Source organism: Nipponia nippon, unplaced genomic scaffold (genome assembly GCF_047370975.1).
Source record: "Nipponia nippon isolate SJK-2023a ecotype South Korea unplaced genomic scaffold, ASM4737097v1 scaffold_3, whole genome shotgun sequence".
NCBI classification, from domain to species: domain Eukaryota; kingdom Metazoa; phylum Chordata; class Aves; order Pelecaniformes; family Threskiornithidae; genus Nipponia; species Nipponia nippon.
The window spans coordinates 58845466-58866020 of NW_028262347.1; the positions used below are offsets into that span (position 1 = coordinate 58845466).

The 20555-nt window shown below is 44.1% G+C and overlaps 1 protein-coding gene across 11 annotated transcripts in view; it reads left to right on the forward strand.

Moving 5' to 3' along the window:
• Positions 1-20555, forward strand: part of RBFOX2 (RNA binding fox-1 homolog 2) — a 170915-nt gene that overhangs the window by 36285 nt on the left and 114075 nt on the right. For 10 of the 11 annotated variants that reach the window (XR_015706266.1, XM_087764329.1, XM_087764318.1 and 7 more), the window contains exon 2: positions 632-682. Coding sequence is in view for 10 of the 11 variants with exons in the window: in XM_087764329.1 (XP_087620455.1) it covers positions 632-682 (51 nt within the window). In the remaining variant the exon portion in view is untranslated. Of the gene's footprint in view, positions 1-631; positions 683-10902; positions 10997-20555 lie in introns of those variants that run through there. The other variant, XM_087764323.1, reaches the window with a different exon arrangement.

Consider the following 20555-nt stretch of genomic DNA (forward strand, 5'->3'; position numbering starts at 1 on the left):
AGAGCAGGGTGATGGGACTGCCAATAACACAAAACATGCAGGCTCAGAATGCCTTCTGGGGTGAAGGAAGAAAGTCTATAGGATTGATTTCCCGTTGGGAGTGTGTGAGGTATTGCTCAAGCTTACAGGGTGTTTGAAGTTACGCTGACTGCTTTTTAAGTTCATGTTAAACTATTAGTATAGTTTTGAAAAGGAGAAAATTGGCACTTTTATGGCTAATGTTTAGGGAAACATTTCTTCAAGACTGGGCAAGGTGGGCAGAAGCTTCTGTAATTTTATGTTCTGTTTTGTTCGGTTTTCATGATGGTAAATAAAGTTTGCATATAAAAATTCTTTGGAAAATTACAAAAATTATACACAACTGAAATTAGAGGGTACGGTAGGATTAGTTTATGCTTATTTTATAGCTTTGATTTCTTTCTGCACAATTTGGCATATGCAGTTGAAAATTAATTTTAGGTGTATTGTCTTACATAGAAAATAGGAAGTTAGCAGAATACTTTAATCTTAGCTCATTCTTACCCCATTTCATGCAGGTTCTTGGTTTTGGCTGAGTTAAGACAGACATATAATTCTTTAGTTTCTACTCCTTGTAACCACTACATTCACTCTTTGTTTTCTTGTCTTGCAGAACGAGCCTCTGACTTCAGGTTATCATGGATACCCAGCAAGAGACAATCAAGTAAGAGTCTGATTGCAGTAAATGTGTGCGCGCACGTCTCTGTACACTTATGGGTGTTTTGTCCGACAGCTTCCTGGCTGTCTTGTTATGGAGTGGAAATTGTTTTGTTCTGTTGTGGAATGCTTGTGGTAAATTGAATGTTTTTTGTGGCCTCCAGCAGTATGTGGCAACGTGCCTGGCAAGGGGTTAAACATGATCCACATTGCCAATGGCTCAGGAAATTCTTTATTCTTAAAAACGTTGTAACTCAAAATCCCTGTCCTAAGCTCCTACTATATCTCCTCAGCGTTAATGAATGTAGCTGTTCAGTGCCAGTGCATGCTTGGCCCTGTTTTATACTTATTGCTGTAATTCTAGCATCTGGGGAGCAAAAAAACACTGAGTTTTTGTGGGAGTCTGCTTTGCTGGTAGAGTAGGGAATGACATGTCCCACTGGGTTGTTTCTAGTATCTGTGAACTTGTCTTACCTTCCTCTCAAATCCTGCAGGACCCCTGCCCCTTGTTCTTATTCAGGATGTTCTTCTACAGCAGTAAAAATTATGCTGTTCAGTGCATTGCATCTGTAAGCATTCTTTTGCCTCTTAGCAGAAGACAGAGAAATCCCAGTTGATGAATTTGCGCAACGGAAGGAGGAGATGCTTTGGAACAAATGAAATTTAATGGGTTGTAAGATACAACCGTCACACATTAAATCTCCCTTCTTGGAATGAAGCTTTTTTTGGTGTTCTGCAGTGCTACTGCAAAGCAGAGTATGAACCAATGTAACAGGAAATTATTATGCACGGAAAATCAATAATGCAGCACATTTCAGTAATTAGCAAATAACAAAACCAAAATCAAATTCTTTAATACTCTCAGGTACTGCTATATAAAGAAAGTGATTTTCATCATATCTTGATGAGGCCTGGGTGTATGCAGCAACAGCTTAACGGGAGATGTGTTTATGAAGGAAGTGCAGCATAGTGCAGCCTCAGCAATTGAAGAGCTCAATTCTTTGGTGCTTGTAATGTGTGTATGAATTGCCATATAGGAGGAAATTATTCAGAATGTCTACTGGGATATATTAAACTGTTAACCAGCACAAATAAATATTACGCGCTGGGATGCTGTGGGAGTTGTGTTCCTACTCTATCCAGCCTAAGTAAGGTATGCTAGATTGAGAGGCAGAACCAGTCCCAGATCCTTAAAGCGCATCGTATCTGCTTTCGGCTTTTCCATTCTGGTGGCACTCTATGCACCCTATTTTACACTGTACCCATTTAAGGGTGTTTTTGGGTCGTCTTGGTGTTGAGTTTTGGTGACTACCAGTATGTCCCGCTTCACAGGTTTCCTCTTTCTCACCCCTTAATAACTCTTCTGATTTGAAAGTCCAGAACTGCTGTTGCTGGCAGGTCACCAGATCAGCGGAGATGGGCACGGGAAGCTGTACAGCAGCCAGGGTGTGAAATGAGAATTACAGCCTGGGCAGCCCTGGAGGGCTCTCTGTGGGTGAGCACAGGAAATAATGTATATTAGCCAGCGTGCATATATATTTCAGATGGCAAGTAGGTTTATGGAAATTTCTTAGTGGACAAACAGCTTCAGTTTAACTCAGGTGTGTTCATTTTAGCAGGTACTTTTAAAAATCTTTTTTGGCTGTGTTGTTTTTTTTTTTTTTTTTTTTCCTGTTCTCGGTAACATCTTGATCTGTGGTAAGTGTTTGTCCTTCTGTTTTGCTTTTTGCCGTGAAGCAGCTTAAAGTCAGGTCTGGTTTTTGCTAATGAGGTTTCAAGGCTTTTAGCTAATCTTATTGGGAGCTTCTAACATGATAGCAGCAGAGAAAGAAGTCCTCTGTTACCACAGACTGAGGCTGGTGTGGGAGAGACAGCAATGGCTGACCCATCACCTGCCTTTCTGCACTGGGGAAGGAGGAAGGAAGTGGTGTGGGAATATGTGTAGCAATCCTGACCCTGTAACAAAGTAATTATGAGATTCAGGAGCAATTGTGTCAGATTTCCTCAGATTAGGAGCTGGATCTGAGCTGGTGAGTGGAAGTCTCTCTATCTTGCTCTTCCCATTGCAGTTCTTTATTGTAAATGCTTGTACCGTGCTTTTTACCACAATGTTTTCCTTAGCAGAAGTAGCAAAGCAGAGCTTTATTTTCAGGGCATCTCAGCGTGTGACCACAGTAGTCCTGCTAGAAATTCTGTGGATATAACTTGCCTTTTCGTTCACCTTACGTAGCATCCTACTCTTTGACTTGTTTGTATGTCCTTTTCGCTCCTTCAAGCTCTAAATGTCATTAATTGCTGGCTGCAAACCTTTCACTGTGCTGTTTTTACACCCTCTAGTGGTTAAATCATACCCAGATGTTCCAGATTACTGTAGATTATTTTCTTCCTGCTGGTCGAAATACGTGATTGGTTTGAGTCCTCGCTTTGGCCATTTGAGAATGCTTAGGTCTACAGTATGAAGTTTATTTTGTATCCTTCCCCAAATATTTAAGCATTCTGTCATCATCATGCATAGGCAGCAACACTGAGGCAAATGAGATGGGTTCACGTCAAGGCTGTGTTCCTCTTAATTCTGGTGTTGTGTGATTGCTTTATGATAACCCAGAGCTTTGGGTTGTTGTGCAGCCCCCCTGTTCCTCACCTGCCCTGCCAGAGAGTTGGCTTACTGGACTTTTTGTGGTGATAGGGCTGGGGGAGCATGTATGCTAAATCATTACGGTGTTAAGTTTGCCTAAAAAGAGAAGGCTTTCTGTTGCTGAAGTGTTGCACTACTGGCGGTACATTACAGCTGTGTAAGCAGCTGCAGAGCTCTCTGGGACTGTTCTCAAACTGAAGGTTTGCCCTGTGGATGTCTAATGCACATATGGGAATGGCAGGGTGTCCCTCCTTTTCCCCAGAGCTATGCTGATGACAAGAACGAAGCCCTCAGTAAAGGGAAGATATGGGAAGCGTTAGTGTAACATTGTTAACCGAGATGAGAACCAAGTCTTTTGGTGAGGAGCTTATTCTCTGGGGACTATTCAGTTCTTTTTTCCTCTGTTGGGCCTGCCAACAAAATAGTGTTTCTTTTTTTGTAACATGAGTGCCTGCCTGAATGCAGTGAACCAAGACTTCCTTGCTTCATTTCCCAAGCTGTGACAAACAGCTCTGCGGTACTACGAGTTGGTCTCAACATCGAAAATGACTGGTACAGCTATACTGATAGAACTTTTACATATAGACAAACTCATCAAGAATAAATACTCTGCTTTCAGAAGGCTATTCCATGCTGGCTGTGCCAGCTTGTTTTATATATAGCCAAGGCCTACGTCATATTGCTCTAGTGCTTTTCATGTTGTAATGTATTAGACACGATATCTGAGATTTGATTGAGTGCTGAATACTGGCACTTCTGAGGCAGAATTTGGCAGCTGCACAGAATAATTTTTGTTCCCCAACAGGAAGCAAAATGAGCAAGAACACCTTGTTTAGCTGCCACTGAAGGGAAGAGAGGAGGAGAGAGTTTATGGAAGCGGGAGGTAATTGAACACACCAGAACTGGGTCAGGATGTTAGAGCTATTACACCTCTTCTGTTATGGAAAGTGATCCTCAGCTATCACAACGGGTTAGGATGTTGGTCTGAAGCCTCTTTTAAAAGCTTGTACTTCCCTGAGTACAACTCTTAAATCAAACTGGGCCGTTGGCTCGGTACTAATGCGGTGGAAACGTTGTTACCTATCACAAGTGACACTGCCTTCAACAGCTTAATTTTGGTGGCTGGTTTTCCATCGGAGCACTCACCAGGCCTGACCTGTTGTTCTGGTGTATGTAGATGAGACCGCAGCCCAAGGTAGCGTGGGTGCCCATGGCAACTGCTAGGAACAGCTTTATCACTATCTCCTCGGTCTGAGCTCAAGCGTAAGGTGAAATGCTGTTAAATCCTCTCCAATTGTCACCCTGTTCCCCTGGGTCTTTACTCAGTTGCTGCTTTGGAGTATCTGTTGGGGCATCGTAGGCAGCAGGCGGCTGCGTGCCTTCCCCTCCCCGGGACTGCAAGCTGGTCTGGGTGAATGATGGTGGTGGCAGTCTGTGAGAACAGGAAGCCTCCCCTGTGCTTTTTCCCCCCCTGTTTGTTTTCTTTGCCCAGTCCCTCCTGATGTGGGGAGCTCGGCAAGGAAGCCCTTCATCCTGAGATGTGAAGGGTGGGCGTGAGCTCCCACGGGGAGGCAGGACAGCAGGTCACCGGGCTTCCTGTTGGAGCTGGCTGAACAGGGGCACCGCTGCTCCCGTTGGTGGTGGCTGCTCCCGTTGGTGGTCCCTCTGCAGCGAGCAGCGGGGATCTCGGCAGAGAGTTCAGAGGAGGAAACCTCTGTCCTCTTGTCTGTGTGGTCTGAGGCTCCTTCACCTATCTTCCTCTTCTCCGTCACGTGGATGAAGCATGAATTTGGGGATATTGCCACAACTTGATGAGCAGCGGTTCAGTATGGATTAGAATATCCACAAAAAATATATTGGTTTAGTATTAACAGACTGAGATCCTCTCATCATAAAACAAACAAAAAATGACCTTCTGGAGGAAAATGGTTTGGCCACTTATTTGCTTTTACCATGAAAGCACCAGCCACAGTCTCTCCAGTGCCCTACTTTGTGGGTCTTGGAACAAAGACTTGCTGTCTCAAGAGTTTAAATCTGTAAGTAGTGTTCCTGAAAAGCATTTTATTTTTTAATTTGTTTTCCTGCTTGTAACTGACCATGAAAATACACCCTCTAGTGTGTATGCTAACTGGCTCGGTAACCAGTGAGATTGTGGCAGTAGAAGCGTTAAGTTATTCAGGAGCTAGAAAGGAGGGTTGTTTGTGGGTTTTTGGTTTGTTTGTTGCTTACGCTTTTGGTTTAAGTAGAGTGTATTTAATACAAATGCTTAACCTGAGGGACAGGGGGAGGTTCTAGAAAGGCCTTAAATAAAGTTTTAACACCTCACTCCTTGAGTGAATAGCCAGGACAAAGATCAGGAAGCACCCGAGGACCTCTGTGTAAAAGGGAGAAGGCTGGGCTTGGTGTTCCTGGTGCTTCTGAGGAGTGCCTCTTTGCTTGAAAGCAAACAAGCCAAAATTTGGGATAGGACCAAGCTAATAAGGGGAAACTGCTCTAAACATCTTCCTTATGTTTAAAATGAGGTGAATTAGGGTTCAGACTGCCAAATCTACTGCTTCCTGGCTTCCACAGCCTCTCTTCAGGCAAGCAGTGAAATATCTCTGCTCTGTAATAGATGGGACCGAAGGGATGTTGTTACTGACCGAACTGCAACATCCCATTGAAAATAACGAGCTTCACTTTAGAGAATGTGGTCTGGCCAAAAATGTCCAACACATTTAGGAGACGGGAAGCATCTGTGAGGCAGCTGGACGCAGAGGGGTTCAAGGGTGCGCAGTGGGATAACTGCTGGGGGGGGGTCACCATTTAGCACCTAAGCTGTAAAGGATGTGGGATGGTTAAGGTGTGCTATGGAAAGGCATTTAACAGTGCAGGAGGGGAGGAGTTCCTGAGCCACTCTTTACTGGAGTGCATCCAACTCTTTATAACTCTCAGCACATTCAGAAAGTAAAACAGTGTTGATAGAGTGGAGAGAGTTAGGTTAAAAGCCATGTAAATCATGATACCTGAGAAGGAAAGAAGAGAGCAGAGTATTTAGCTAAAAACTGAAGGAGGAGTTGGTTACAGACTGAAATTCAAGCACATCCACAATCATGGATGAGTTGAAAGTGGAAAGATGACATCCATGGAGACTAATCTAGTAATACTTCTTCCCCAGATCCAGAACCATCTTGGTAAGATGGTTAGTTGGTCACTTGAAGCGCTAAGAAGTGGTTCCTTATTTTCTCAAGCCCCAACTACATCCCTAAGAAACTGCAGGAAAGATTCAAGAATTGGGATTAGAAAAAATTGTAACACAGACACCACTAAATAACTGAGCTTGTTATAAACCTGCTCTCTGAAATCCCACTCTGAACCAAGTTGCTGTGCTTGTGTTGGCCACGTTCCCCCAAATCTCCCCTTTCCTTTCTGTTTAGCTGATTTCCTACCATCAAAACCCTTAAATAATACAGGAAGCGTGGTGCCTTGCAAACAGATCACTCTGGCTGTATATTTATTTCCCTTTTCCCTCGTGTCTGCTGCCTTTGTAGCCTCTCTGAATACAAGGCAGGGAATCCTTTCCTTACAGAGCCTTGAATACCTTTCATAAACACCTCCGGCGAGCTCCATACCAACGCGCGCCTCGCTGTTACTCAGTAACGAGAGAAAAAATAGCCACGTGGAGAAAAGTGGTATAAGAAGAAGTAGTTAAGGCGTGCATCTAATTCAGATACGTGGGGGGACGTCCTGACAATAATCTCCTTCAGTCCTATAAAGAGCTTCTCAAGGGAAGCCACGATTACCTTGCTGATGAACAGCCTGGCCGAAGCTCTGGGGCTGCAAGGCGTTGGCAGGAAACGGGCTGGATGATGTAATGCAAATTCCTGTCGTATTTGAGTCCTCTGATTTGAGCAATTTCTCATCTCTGCTTGGGGTTAAAGAGAGGAGATGTGAGTCATCCTTCTTGGGAGAGGACCAGGAGACCGCTTTTTCTCCTGCAATGTGCTTTTCGACCGTTGAAGTGTTACCCGATGTCTGCAAGACTCTTGGAGACTCCCAAGGCCCTCAGTTATTTTGGCAAGAGGGACGGCATCTTGTTTAGGTTTCCCCTTCTGAAATGCTAGGAGTGCTAGAGAGTGTGGCATGTCTGTTAGAAGTAGTCTGTAAAATGATCGGTTGGAAGACCAAAACCAAACGGCGTAGAGAAAACAGCCTGTTGATGGATATTATATCCTACTGAGGACGTGAAAGCGGCTATTCTGGGTCAGACAGAAGGTCTCTGCCTTCCAGTGTTCTGGCTTTGACAGTGTCTAATAGCAAGTACTTAAAGCAGAGGGAGCAGCGCCAAGATTCGGTGATACTTCCCCTCCTCCGTACTCTTGAAGCAGTCCCGTGGCTTTGGGATTTCCTGGCCGTGGATTTTTTTTTTTTTTTTTTTTTTTTTTTAAGTCACTTGTGATAGATTTTTCTTTATTGAATTTGTCTAAATGGTTTTTGAGCCTGTCTAAATCTTTGGCATCCGCAACATCCTGTGGCAACCAGTCTCCCGCTCTAGGTATGTTTCACGGGAAAAAAGCTGTTCTGTGCACAGCTAACTTGAAACCGAAGCGGTTTTAAAGCGCCCAGGTGAGGGGGGCTTGGGGGCCTCAGCCTGCACTCTCATTGCACGGGTGAGGGTTTTCTTCTTAACTGGAAGAAGGAACCCAAACTCAAACCAAAGAAACAGAAGAAAATTTAAGGAGCGGGTTTTTTTCCTGAAGGATTGCGGTACCTTTGCGAAAGCTATTTCTAGATACCCGCAAACGCAGGTGCCTGCGGCGGGCGGGCCGGGCTTTCGCAACGCGCCGCCGCAGCAGCGCGGCCGGGGCTCAGCTGTTGGCTTCTGGCCTTCGCGCCCTGCCCTGCCGCAGCCGGGAGGGGCAGGGGGTGCGGGGTAAGCGTGGCTGCTGGCCGAGCCCGGCCGGGGCCGGGGCCGCTCTGGCGGCGGGCTGCCAGGAGAGGGCAGCCGGCGCACGGCCAGCGCTCGCCGCCCCGCCCCGCCGGCGCTGGGGCCCGGCCCGGGGCGCGGTGCGGGGCGGCCGCTTCCCCCCGCCCCGCGGCCTGCCCCTCGGCTCGTCCCCCGGCGTCAGCCTCTGGCCGCCGCCGTAGGGCGGGGAGGGCCAGAGCCCTGCGGAGGGGGGGGGGGGGGGGGGGCGGGGGCTCGGCCTCCTGCGCCCCGCAAGCACTTGGGGGTGACTTCAGTTTCCATCCTCGAGAAGGGACGTTTTGCTCTGAGGGCCGGGGAGAGGAGGTGTCGCTGCCTGGGCCCAGCGCGGGGAGCATCCAGGGAGGGCCGAGAGGGGCCCTGCCGCCCCTCCACGGGGCCTGCTGAGGGACTGGGTTCTTCAAAGAGGCACGGAGGAAAAGGTTTTCATAATCCAAGTCTTTGCTCTGTTCCAAAACGCCTCAGGGGTGAGCAGAGGGGAGATACGGGAGGGGCGTTTGATGGGGGACTGCTGGTAATAGAGAGCTGCTTTTGGAGGGGACCCTGAGCAGCCAGTCTTCAGCGCTTCCCCGGCTTGAGCAGGCTCCTGGCCCGAGCTCGTTTCATCAGAAGGCACGCGTGCTGCGCAGCACTGCTGCTGCTTAGAGGGCAGTGCAAGATGGACGCAGGCTTACGGTGAGGGTTCAGGGGTGTCCTCCTTCAGGCCCGTAGAGGCTGTGCTTGAGCAATCAGTTGTCTCCAGTGTGTATTCTGCACATCATGAAATCTCATAGATTTCAAGTGAATGAAGGAAGTGTGTGTGTGTGTATGTGTGAATAAATATTATTCTTCCATCCTAATTTTTTTTTTTTTTTTTGTTTCCCTAAAGGAGGCTAGGGATCCCAAGAAATACAGCTGGTCCATGTAGTAACAGAACCTGGAAAGATGCTGAAAAAGATCAGATGCTCATGGTCAGGTCCTTTTACTAAAGGAAATTAAGGCAGCAACAGACATACGTTGCTAATTTTTAAGGACCAATCATGTCAGATCAATTTAATTTTCTCCTCTGACACGGCAGCAGGCCTGGCAGATGGAGAAAGCTGCTGGCTTTGGACCTAGTCCCACATGACCTTTATATAAACTAGGCAAATGAAAGGTGAAATTAAGAAGGGGCTGAGCACCTCATTGGAAAACCGTATTTGGAGTAATTATGTCATGCTTTTCTCTGCGCGTGTGATCTGAAGTCTTAACATGGTCTGCCCTGGCTGCTCTGCTCTTCTGTGCTCTTCATCAAACATCAGGGTAACGAAAGAGTGACTGAATATATGTATGTGGAGGGGCTGGCAGCCTTCGGAAGGTAGGATTAGGTGTCAGACAGATCACAGTAAATTGCAGAAATGGCCTGAAATCCCACAATGTGAAATTAAACAAAACCAAGCTGTATTAACAAAAGGAACTGTATAAGCAATGTAAAATGGAGAATAGCTGGCTAAGCAGTAATATCGAAGGAAAGATCTGGGGTAATAGGAGATAACAAACTGAGTATGTGGTGCTGGTTTTTGTGATCTTGAAAACCTGGAATGTATTTCCAAGTGTGTCAAGTAATTGCAGAAGGTAGTTATTCTTCAGAGCTCCGCACAGTGAGCGGAGCACTGTACCTAGTTTTAGGCACTTCAGGAAAGATACAGACAGAATCTTGAAGAAGGCTAGGGAAGAACAAGAAAATGAGTCTCAGAGAGCCTGACATATGAGGAAAATATTGAGCTTGTTCCTTTTTTAAAAAAACAAAGAGTAGGGAAGTATGGAGGGTGGGAATTTATTATTTACTATGTCCATTGAAGGCAGCTTAATTTGCATCAAGGAAGGCTTAAATTGGATACTATGGGGTAAAACAACATTTCTGATTCAATGTAGCGAAGCACTGGAACAGTAATTTAGGGGACCGGAGTTCCTGTTTCTGGGAGTCTGTAATAACAAGTTAGGCAATTCCTGATGGATGTTTGTCTAAACATGCTCTGTGCTGCCTCTGAGCACGGAGGACCTCTTGTCTCCCCTGCCCTGTACTTGTGTTATTCTCTGACAGTCAAAAGCCAGTTGTTACCATCTACATAATTCCACAACTGTATGACTGCTGTTGTCTTGGGCCTTTCTCTCTTTTTTTTTTTTTTTTTTGGTGTGTGCCTAAATTGTAAGATAGGAGGCTCCTCTGCTACTGTATGATCTTAAAAGTGCCAGAGATCCTTTCTTTGTGACAGCTGGCTCATGGCTCTGTTTCTTCCTGAGCTTGCTGGTTACTCAGAGGGTGCGGGGTGTTCAGCATCTCTGAGTCAGTCCTTCCCTTTGTCTCACAGTAATAGCGTGTATCATGTATGAACCTTGGAGTGCTTGATATCTTGATTTCCCTTTAAGCTCTCTGGCCAGAATTCCATTTCAAGCATGCTTAGAGGAGAGATTTTTTTTTTTTTTTTTAAATTAACATAAACAAACACCTCCTTGCTACCCTATCTATCTGCAACTCCCCTTGCATGAAGAAAGGACTGAGAATTCAGCAGGAGCATTTCCTCAGTCTGGGCAGGGAGCGTGCTTCTGCCTGCTTGCTGTTGGGATCTGCTGTGGGAGGGCAGCCTGCGCGCGTTACGCCGAGTACAGTAACTGCTTCACCGCCCCGCTCGTGCTGGCCGCTTCAGCAGGACCCTGAGTAAATGAATGGGATCGCTTTCTGTTCTGCTGACTTCTCCTGCATGGTGAGTGAGCAGCTCTGCATTGGCTGGGGAAGGATGCTGCGTGCAAGCACACTACCTCAGTGAGCTACGCAGAGATTGGGGATATTCCCGAGAATAGCTGGTGGATAGAAGATGGTTTCATTCTTCTCAATATTAAGGGAGAGGTATTTCCAGCAGTAGCATAATGTTGCTCGGAGCAGGCATTTGCCAGATGGTTTCAGCTCCCCCGAGGCTTTGGGATGTGAAAGGGAAAGGGCCAGGAACACACTTTTGATTCATTCCATTAGTAGATTAATTGGCACTGTCCTGGCTTAATAAGTCTCTTAGATTTCCCAGTGGAAATGGCACATGTAATTCTGCCCAGGTCACGCTCTGCACACCTGTGTTGAAGCTTTCACAGCAAGAAGCTATGCTGCTGCAGACAACATCTGCAAAACAAGACTTTGGGGGGGGGGGCAGGCTTTTTTGGTGGGGGGAGAGATGAGAGAAAATCTTTTTAATAAGTACTGTTAAATAATACTGCTAGTGGAGCGAGGTGGCTTGTAAGAACATGCTTAAATTCTTCCGCTATTTTGGTGGGGGGTGTATTTAAAAATCTTACAGTGGTAATTTGATGTTATGAAGCATTTTTTTTCCTCCATTCTGTATTAATTGCTGGCTAGATTGTGTTTTCCAGGAAGTCTGTGATTAGAGGACAAGGATGCTCTTCCTGATAAAGGTCAGAGGCTGCTGTCTCAAGAGGCTGGCGATAAAATGAAGAGAACTGTCTCACCGATTTTAGCTGAAAACCTGAGCAGATGCTGTGCTGCTGTTTACTTGGGGGGCTGTCCCCCATGACCTGTCTCTTCCTGCCCCTCGTTCCTGGGGCCAGCCAATTGTTGGGGAGTGAATTTAGTTGCTGGAGAAGGTTTGTAGCTCTTGGTAGCTTTAGCAGGAATCTGCGTTTTTAACTCTTTTGGTGCCTGTGGATCGCGATGAGCTGCGCTTTGATGTCATGGCAGCGCTGAGCTGTGCTTGCTGCCAGCCTAATAAAGGTTTACTGGTAGGATTGTATCTGATGAGATGTGCTGAAATTCCTGCACAGTTGGATTTTAATGAGGAGAGGCTTCAGGTGCTGCCAGCAAGCACATCCTCCTTGCCTTTTCTGATCAATTGTTCCCCTAATACACCTGGAGAGCATGGGCTACCCTTTCTTACAGGTCAAGGGGACCGCAGTGGCTAACACTGGCAACAGTTTGATCGTCATCTCTATTTCTGGGGCACCTGTCACCCTGGCTCCTTGCCATGGTCTCCCTAAGCTAAAACAGTGCTCCTCAATTCCAAGTGCTTGGAGAACATCTTGTTTTCCAACCATTTATGGCAGCCAGCTCCAATCCTTTGCAGGGTCTGCAGGAAGACTGACAGGGTCCAAAGGAGTAAATGTCATGAGACTCTGGAGCTTTGTGTTGAAAGCTGAGATAGAGATATTTTACATCCCGCGGTATATGTAGCCGGATTTAGGCTCTTTGGTATTTCCAGTAGAATGGCATTTCAGAACTGGGAGCTGAACTCTGACAGCAGCGTTGTCCCCAGTTGCTGCCAGCTTCACCCCGGACAGAGAACTGCTGTATTTCTTGAGCAGCTGCTGCTATGGAGCGGAGCACGGGAAGAGTGGTAGTCTCTGAAATAATTTGAAATATACTGGCGCAATAGACAGATAGAGCCAGCCCTCTGAATTTCACTCAAGAATTAATCTAATCACTGTGTAATATGTTCTTACTGGTCTATCCTACCTAAAGGGCAAACTTAACTACATTAGGCACAATTTGGAGCATTTGATTTCCTTCAGACTTAGCATTAGGATACAGCTGACTATCCATGTACATATTTTGAGTTTTCTGGGCATCTCTAATCCAGTTTGTAGTGACATTAGCATTAGATAACTATAGCAAGGCCTTTATCTGAAAGGAAACATGCATTCTTCAGGTCGCACAAGGATGAAAAAAGATTGTTCTGGTCACTGTTGCTTTCTGGGAATTTCGGAACGGGAAGGAATTTTATATATTGTGGTTGCTGTTTGCTTTGATAACAAAGTGAGTAGCTCCTCTAGCGGGTACAGTAGTTGTCAGACAGTATGGCTACACCTCAAAGCTTAAATTTGGATTAAGATAAGATGAGAATATATTGCATAGGACCTAGGGCACAAAAGCTGCGCGTGTTGACTGGCCATAGTTGCTTCATACCATTCACCTCATCTAAACCGAATGTGAGGGAGCTGCTACTCATTTGTCTGTCTTAGAAAGGGATCATAAGAGTAAGGCAGTTGCAATCAATCTCTAATGGAAGAGTCTAATTTTGCCAGGATTTGATCAGAAAAGGCATCACAATGGAATTTACAGTACTGTAATTTTTTTTTTTTTTTTTTGTCATGGCAGGGTGTGGGGGAAAGAAGGAAAGGTGCAACAGCTTTAATACGAGCTCAGCTGAAGGTGTTTGAGGGTCACAGTGTGTTTGTACCTCACAGACTGCAGTGATGCTGAAGACCAGATCTATAGCTGGTCTTCTGCTATGAGAGCCAAAATCCCCCTGATTCAAGTACGTCAGTTGACACAAGTGCCAAGAAATACATCTGAATTTGTTGGAACATCCCATGTTACAAACTCTGTGTGTTTCCAGTACTCATTGCATGCGAGATCTGCAGAATGGCAAAATGCCCTATTAAAAGATATAGGTAGGTATCTATCCGCGTGCCTTCTTGGAAGTCCCCTATTAAATGTATACACTAAAAAGACTTTGAAGAATGGGCTATCTTTTGCTTAAAAAGCAGGAAACAAGTAGTGCAGTTAGTCTTTACATGCACACCCTTTTCTAAATTGTCTTATGCTCATAATTCCCTGAGGAACTAGTCAGATGGAGGGAGCTGTTTGCTGCAGCCATGAGAATAATCCAGCTGTAGATGGTGGTGGCGCAGGTATGGTTAAGGACTGCTTTGCTCAGAATGAGTTCAGAAGCAGAATTGCTTTTCTGACAACTGACCTTTGCTGATCATTGTGAATTGAAGCTGGGGATATTGTATTTTATAACTACATTTTTCCAGTAGCATTTCTGTCCTCTAGAAATCTTCCTCTATATTTTATATCTATTTATGCCTCTTGTCTTATGCTTTATTAATGCCTTTTACATTTGAACAGACTGCTGTTCCTTTATGTGGTTTGACAACTGCCAATACTCCTGTTGAATTATTTTGCTTTTAGTTCTGTTAATGGCGATTTTGCCGGGATTTTCTTAGTACCATTACGTAATGGAAGTATCTGCAGTCCCCTGACACATGTGTTTGGTCTCTTTCCACCCACCCTTACTTACCACAGGTTGATGCTGTGTTCCACCAAAGTCTTTTAGCAATTTAGTTTTGTTGTTTCTCAGGAGATGTCATTCAGTGTTTATCGGTGTTACCTCTTCATTAGCTGGAGTCATTCCTTCCTTCTTTGCTGATTATATACTTGTGCCATTTCTCATACTGAAGCTGTATTTCAGGCATTCAGCTAACAAAACCATGACAGATTTAAAATATTTTGTCTTCATTAGGTACATAAGGCTTCTAGGTAATGTCATGGATTATTTTGCCTCTCAGAGGGTCAAATGAAAGAATGTTACTTGAATAAAAGAAGAAATAAAGCAGCTGTGACAATAAGGATTAAAAAAATGTGCACAAGGTAGTATCTGTTAAGCTGATTTCTTCCCTCTCGTAGGTGTATTTGCAGTCTCCTTCTGGGGTTTATTAGTCTTTGAGTCTTTCTAAGTTGGAGAGAATGCATTTTATCCTCTTAAAAACGGATGTTAAAACCCGGTCTTCAAACCAAGTGGTACAGGATAGAATTTTATTCCTGTCTCTAGCAGCTTTACTATCCCAGGATTTGTAAACTGCTTTCTATGCTGTAGTAAATTAGATCCCAGCAGTACAGGGCCTATGTAGATAAATATAGTAGCCATTATACCTTGATATAGTTGTATAGCCTGGGAAATTACTACTGTTATTGAAAAGGAATTTGCTCAGGGCAAGAGGGTATCCATTACTTCCTGAATAACTCGCTAACATTGTTAACCTTCCTTTGGACAAGCAAGCCAGAAGGAGTCCCTTTCTGCTGGATGGTATTGTTCTCCGTCTGTATTCCCCTTTATCAGCAGCAGGCCTAAGCCAAAGTTTCAGCACATTAATAAATCCCTGTGTGGTCCAGGGAAGAGAGCTACGCCCTGTCTTCTCCTTTCCCCGCTGTTGCAATACTCTTCTCTTCATATCCTTTCTTCATCTGCTGGTTTGTTGCCATGCTGATGAATCGCTGATGCGGTACAGCCACTTGATGTGGTAAGCATAGAGACAAAAAATGGTGTAATGATGCTGTAGCTCCATTGATGAGGTGTTTGAAGCAGTTTCTCTCTTTCCACCTGAAGTCTCACACCTTGAATAGGATAACGTTTGGGTGCCATCAGTTCATCCTTTGGTACAGCTTCTCTTGTGGACTATAGAGAGATGAGTTGTTGAGGTAGGAGCTGAGTTGCATTTTTTTTATTTATGGCTTCCTTTTCAAAATCCGCAACCAAATAAATATCCTGTTTAGCACTGACAAGTAAGTCTAGGGCATAGAGAATCTTTCTGCCCTTTATCCGTTCAATTAGATATTGTACTCCTGATCTGACACTAAGATAGACTTTTGATGGAGTTTGATGCTCTGTAATACTTTCTGCTACTTCATGGAAAAATTGAAGGGAGATCAAACTTTGTTTTCTGGACATCACTAGTGAAGATATTAAGGCAGCTATTAGTTAACTAAACTTTAAAATAATAAAGATTTAAATACCAGCGTTAGAGCCTATTCTGATCCCCTCTTACAAGTATCTAAATATATTTGCTATATGCCAATTCAGTATGGACTTCAGACTAGATCCAGGTGTGACAGGATGGAGAAGATAACAGCTTGAAAACCAAGCCTGGGGTGGCAACACAGCTGCAGAGATGCTTTTTCTTCTGCAGACCTTAAGGTTGCTAGCTTCTCCTCAGAACGTGTTGGAGGATTGCAAACTTCACTCCTGTTCCTCCATAGAAAGGCTGATGGCTGTAATTCATGGAAGTTCCCACTTGGCTGCCCGAACTCATGTTTGCTATATCCTGGGAGTAGTTGTATCACCATTTAGTTTCTGCAGATGAATGCCCAAACCAGTATACCACAGCTGTGAGAATTCCTTATATCTAAATGTTTTCATGCTCTGAAACGTTTAACTTTGAATTCTCTGGCTTCACAGTTTAGTTTTGTTGATGTGGGTGTTCTTGGTTTTAATTTAAAAGCGTATTTTTGTCTGGGAACACGTTTTCAGCAATGTACCTTTTCTAGTTACTGAGCTTATTGTGGTTCTCTTGAAGGATTGACAGTGCCTTCCAGAATAGGGCTCTTGAGCGTACTTGTGAGGAGAGGAAAATCCCAAACAAAGTCTAAAAAGCTTTTCTTGGTGTACCAATTTCCCTTTTTTTTTTTTTTTTTTTTTGGCTATGTACTTGAACGATAAGCCTATGAATTGAGACCGTCTGAAGTTTATTTAAAGACTTAATTACTATGTGAAGTAAGTAGCAGGACAGTCCCTGAAAATTCTTGGTTTTGTTTGCATGTCAAGGTGTTTTATTGTTTCAGGCTTTCTGCTTTTCGTGGAAGATAAACTAGCCCTTGATAGTTTGCTTTTAAATAAGTCATCTGTTTTCGGAAGCGTCTTGCTGCGTAGCTGAACCATACCTGCAAGAGAGAGAATAGGGAATCCAGTTTTCCCGTAATGAAATGGGTTGCTCTATAACAAAATGGCTTTTTTTTCCTTGTAATATGCCAATGTTTGGCTTATTTGCTTGGCAAAACATCTAAAAGGGATTGTGGTATTTTTTCTGGGTGATTTATTGTATTCATTTCGTATTCTTCTTGCTTCCTTTCACAAACAGAATAATGCAGAAAGAGGCTTCCTGGAGTCCTTTTGGATGTTGAGAGGAAATCTACCTTGTGGTTTAGAAATTCTGATAATCAGAGATAATGCCAGGATCCTGAGTGGAGGGAGTCTTCACAAATGAGCAGTACTCTGCCACCAGGGTAGTCTCCAGCGGCACCCAAAGGAGTAAACCAACCTCAAAGAAGATCCTCTTATCTCCATAGGAACTGCATGTGTGCCCAGGGCTGCCTCTCCCCAGATAGCTCTCAGCCCCATCTCTAATCTTTAAAAAAACCAAAACAACAAACAAAACAAAAACCAACCATCCAACCAAAAACCCAAGACGTGGCATACCCAAACCCCACAACTAGCGGGAGTCTGATTCCCCTGTTCTCTTGCTAGGACATTCTGCCGGAGTCAGATAAGCTGTGGAAAGCAGCCACGGAGCGCTGCAGAGCACATCTGCCTTCCCATCTCCAGCCAGACCTTTTGTAGATGGCCCTTGAAGTGTTTATCGTGGTGGGACAATGATCGAGTCTTCATCCTCAGTCAGAATCCAGCTTCTGCATAAAATGTGAAAGCTCGGTCTGGCTCTTGGCTGTGAGGGCAACTGTTTTCCTTTGGTTTGAAATGAAATTTCCCTCTTCAACCTGCCCCAACCTCAGGTACCTCCCCTCCCACTTTTCAGCCAAGGAAAACTGCACAGTGAAGAGCAGCGCATAGAATCAATAGCACTTAAACCGTAAAAGAATTTCATCTTATTTTAGAGTTCAGGCTGTTTTTAAAAACTATTTTATGGTTTTGTTTTACAGGAGAGGTTGCCAGGAAGCCTTATTAAACATCAGGAGTAGATATTTTTACGATCAGTATTTTTCATTCATGTATCCGAACAGTCTCCCAGATGCCTTCAGGTGCACGATTTAATTTGCGCTCCCCTACTTGAGGCCTTCCACCTGCATCTTTGTTCTGCAAACCTCCCGTTATCAGACCCCACTTCATTTTTCGCTTTGCTCAGCATTGGGATGTTATTTTAGCTCTCATTAGTGGAAGAGTTCCAACCTGGATGCTTTAGGAAAATTCAGATGATGCAAAAATTGGTATTGGTGGCTTCACTGGTAGCACTGCTTTCCTGATGCAGTCTTCTGGTGTTGACAGAGGTATAATCTTTTGGCCAAGCTTAGCTAACAGCAGCAGGGCTTTAATAATATGGGCTCCAACAAACACCTGCATTTGGGGACGTCATTGCATCACAGTTGTACTTTTGGCCTTACAGCAGGTTTAACATTAGTACTGTAGTTAGGGCTTATTAGAGCCGCAAATGCGGGTCATGCAGTTTGATACAGACTGCAGGCCTTTCCGAGTGTCCACACCTGAATATGTTCACAGCTGTAGTTTGGTTAAAACCCACTTGTTATCTGGTTACATCCCGTCTGTTTGTAAGCTCGAGCTAGATAAGAGGACGACAGTGCTGTTTGTTGGGTAGCTGTTGGAACATCTTCCTTAGTTACTGCTGGAATGGAAAGCATTTCGTTATCACAGACTGCAACAGCTGACTTTTCTCCAAATATAGAACAGAAAGACGCACTGAATGCTTTGGCTCTTTCTTCAGCATTGAGGATGTTTCTACCTTTTCCCCATAGTAGCAGGTCAATGCGATTGCTGGGGTTGCTATTCTTAAGAAGCTTCGAAAAACTCATTATCGTCCTCCAGCTCTGGCTATGGATTTTGCCTCCTGTCATTAGGACTCCCTTGTATTTTTTTTTTCTTTCCCCTTCCTAATTTCTATTTCCTTCTCTCAGCTTTTTATTTTTTCACTTCCTAGAATATATACAAGTGTTCAAGTGTGGGGATGTGACAGAGAAGCCCAATAAGCAGTCTGTCTGTCCACAAAAAATATGCCAATGTACCTCTGGTCCTACTCAAGTGCTGAGTATGTACGTGGAAACACTGGTTTGGTCTCTATTCTCCTTCCATATATCCAAACGTGATTGTCACAATCATTTTTACCTAAGTTACTGCTAATTTCTCTTCTTACGATTGATTGCTCTTTTCTGTCAAGATGGAATCTAATATGGAATTGCTCATTTTCAATGTAACACTTCTTGAACTAAGAAATTGTTTTCTGTAATTTAGAGATTTCGAGGGTGTTCTTTGGCATTAGCCCCCCGACGCCTCCTGCAAGTGTCACTTTGTTTGAAATTCCTGGTGATCAGATGGGTTTTTTCCTCCCTTATGAAGAGGTGCTTAGCTAGCCACTCATCCTGCGTGCTATCTAATGTGATTTCAGTAGCGTGTAGCAGACGCACCAGCTCGTACCCTGTCTTGAGCTTTATCTGCTAGAATGTTAATCCACGAGCATTTGAAATCATATGCCTCTGAGACACAATCAGCTAGAAACAGATAACGTCAGTTTGAAACTGTGCCATACCTACTCCCTGTTTGCCCACTCAGATCTTTCCTAAATAGGTTAGAACTTCTTGTAAATTATTTTTTAAGCATTTGGTTTATTTGAAACTTATATACCACCAGTATATTGGGGTTTAGTTTAGGTACATAACTGAGCAGCCACAATTCTTCGTATATGTAATTAAGGCTTTTGACACTGGTACAGAAGCAGGTAGTTTTTTTGTTTTGTTTTACCATTGCCTCTAATTTCCCAAGTACCTTGATATAATATTAAATAGGTGGTTACTTGCTCCCTTTTTTCTCTTTCCCCTTTTGTTACTTGCTAACACCTTCCTTACCTCTCTAACAAGCATTAATATCTTTGCAGACTGCTTTCTTCCCCTTTCACTTTGATTTACGCAACAGCTTCCCATCAGAGAAGAGGGACCAATGTTTCACTAGGCTACAGCTCTCTGAACATTTTTCTCTTAGCCTGGTATATATTAATTTCAAAATCTTTTTCTTTCTGCTTTTAATCCTTTTTGAGACAGGAAAGATCCCTAAGAGATCATGTGTATTTCCACACACTGCAGCCTTCCAAGTTCCCTGACATATATCCTGTAAAGCGCTGTTGTTAGGATTAAGACAAAGCATTTGCAGGGGATTCTAGCCTGTCTTAGTCATGTCTGTCTTTGTTTTTCTGGAATTAGACTCATTAGCATACTGTTGTCCTCTTGCTACTTACAGAATATTTTGTGTTTTCTTAGGGTAAATTTTCCAGAAAAAATAACATCTTCTATTGATATCTTTTACATAGCAGCTAATGTAGTGGAAGAATCTATATAATCTGAATAAAAGCTTAACGAAGGCCTAGCAGCTGATCTTGTTCTTTTTCTCCCCACATAATTATATCAGCCAAGGAAATCTTTTTCTTGCTTATAATCTGAGACTAACATGGTTACCTCGCTGCCACCAGTGCTGTCTGCAGCTGTGGATAGTCTTGGGCGTACACTTCATATTCTTAGTGTTGGTTTGAACCTCTGGGCAGCAGCAGCTCTATTGAATCGGGGCGGCGGTGCCTCTAGAGGCATCCCGCAGCCTGGTTTCCTGACCGGCCTGGTACTCCTCTTGCTGCTTGAGAAGACTGAGCATTGAGAAACTTGCTCTTGCAATTAATCCGAAAGTGCTCCGGGATGAGGGTATTTCATCACCAGAAGTCATCTGCTCTCAGTAATCTTCCCATATACCTTCCATG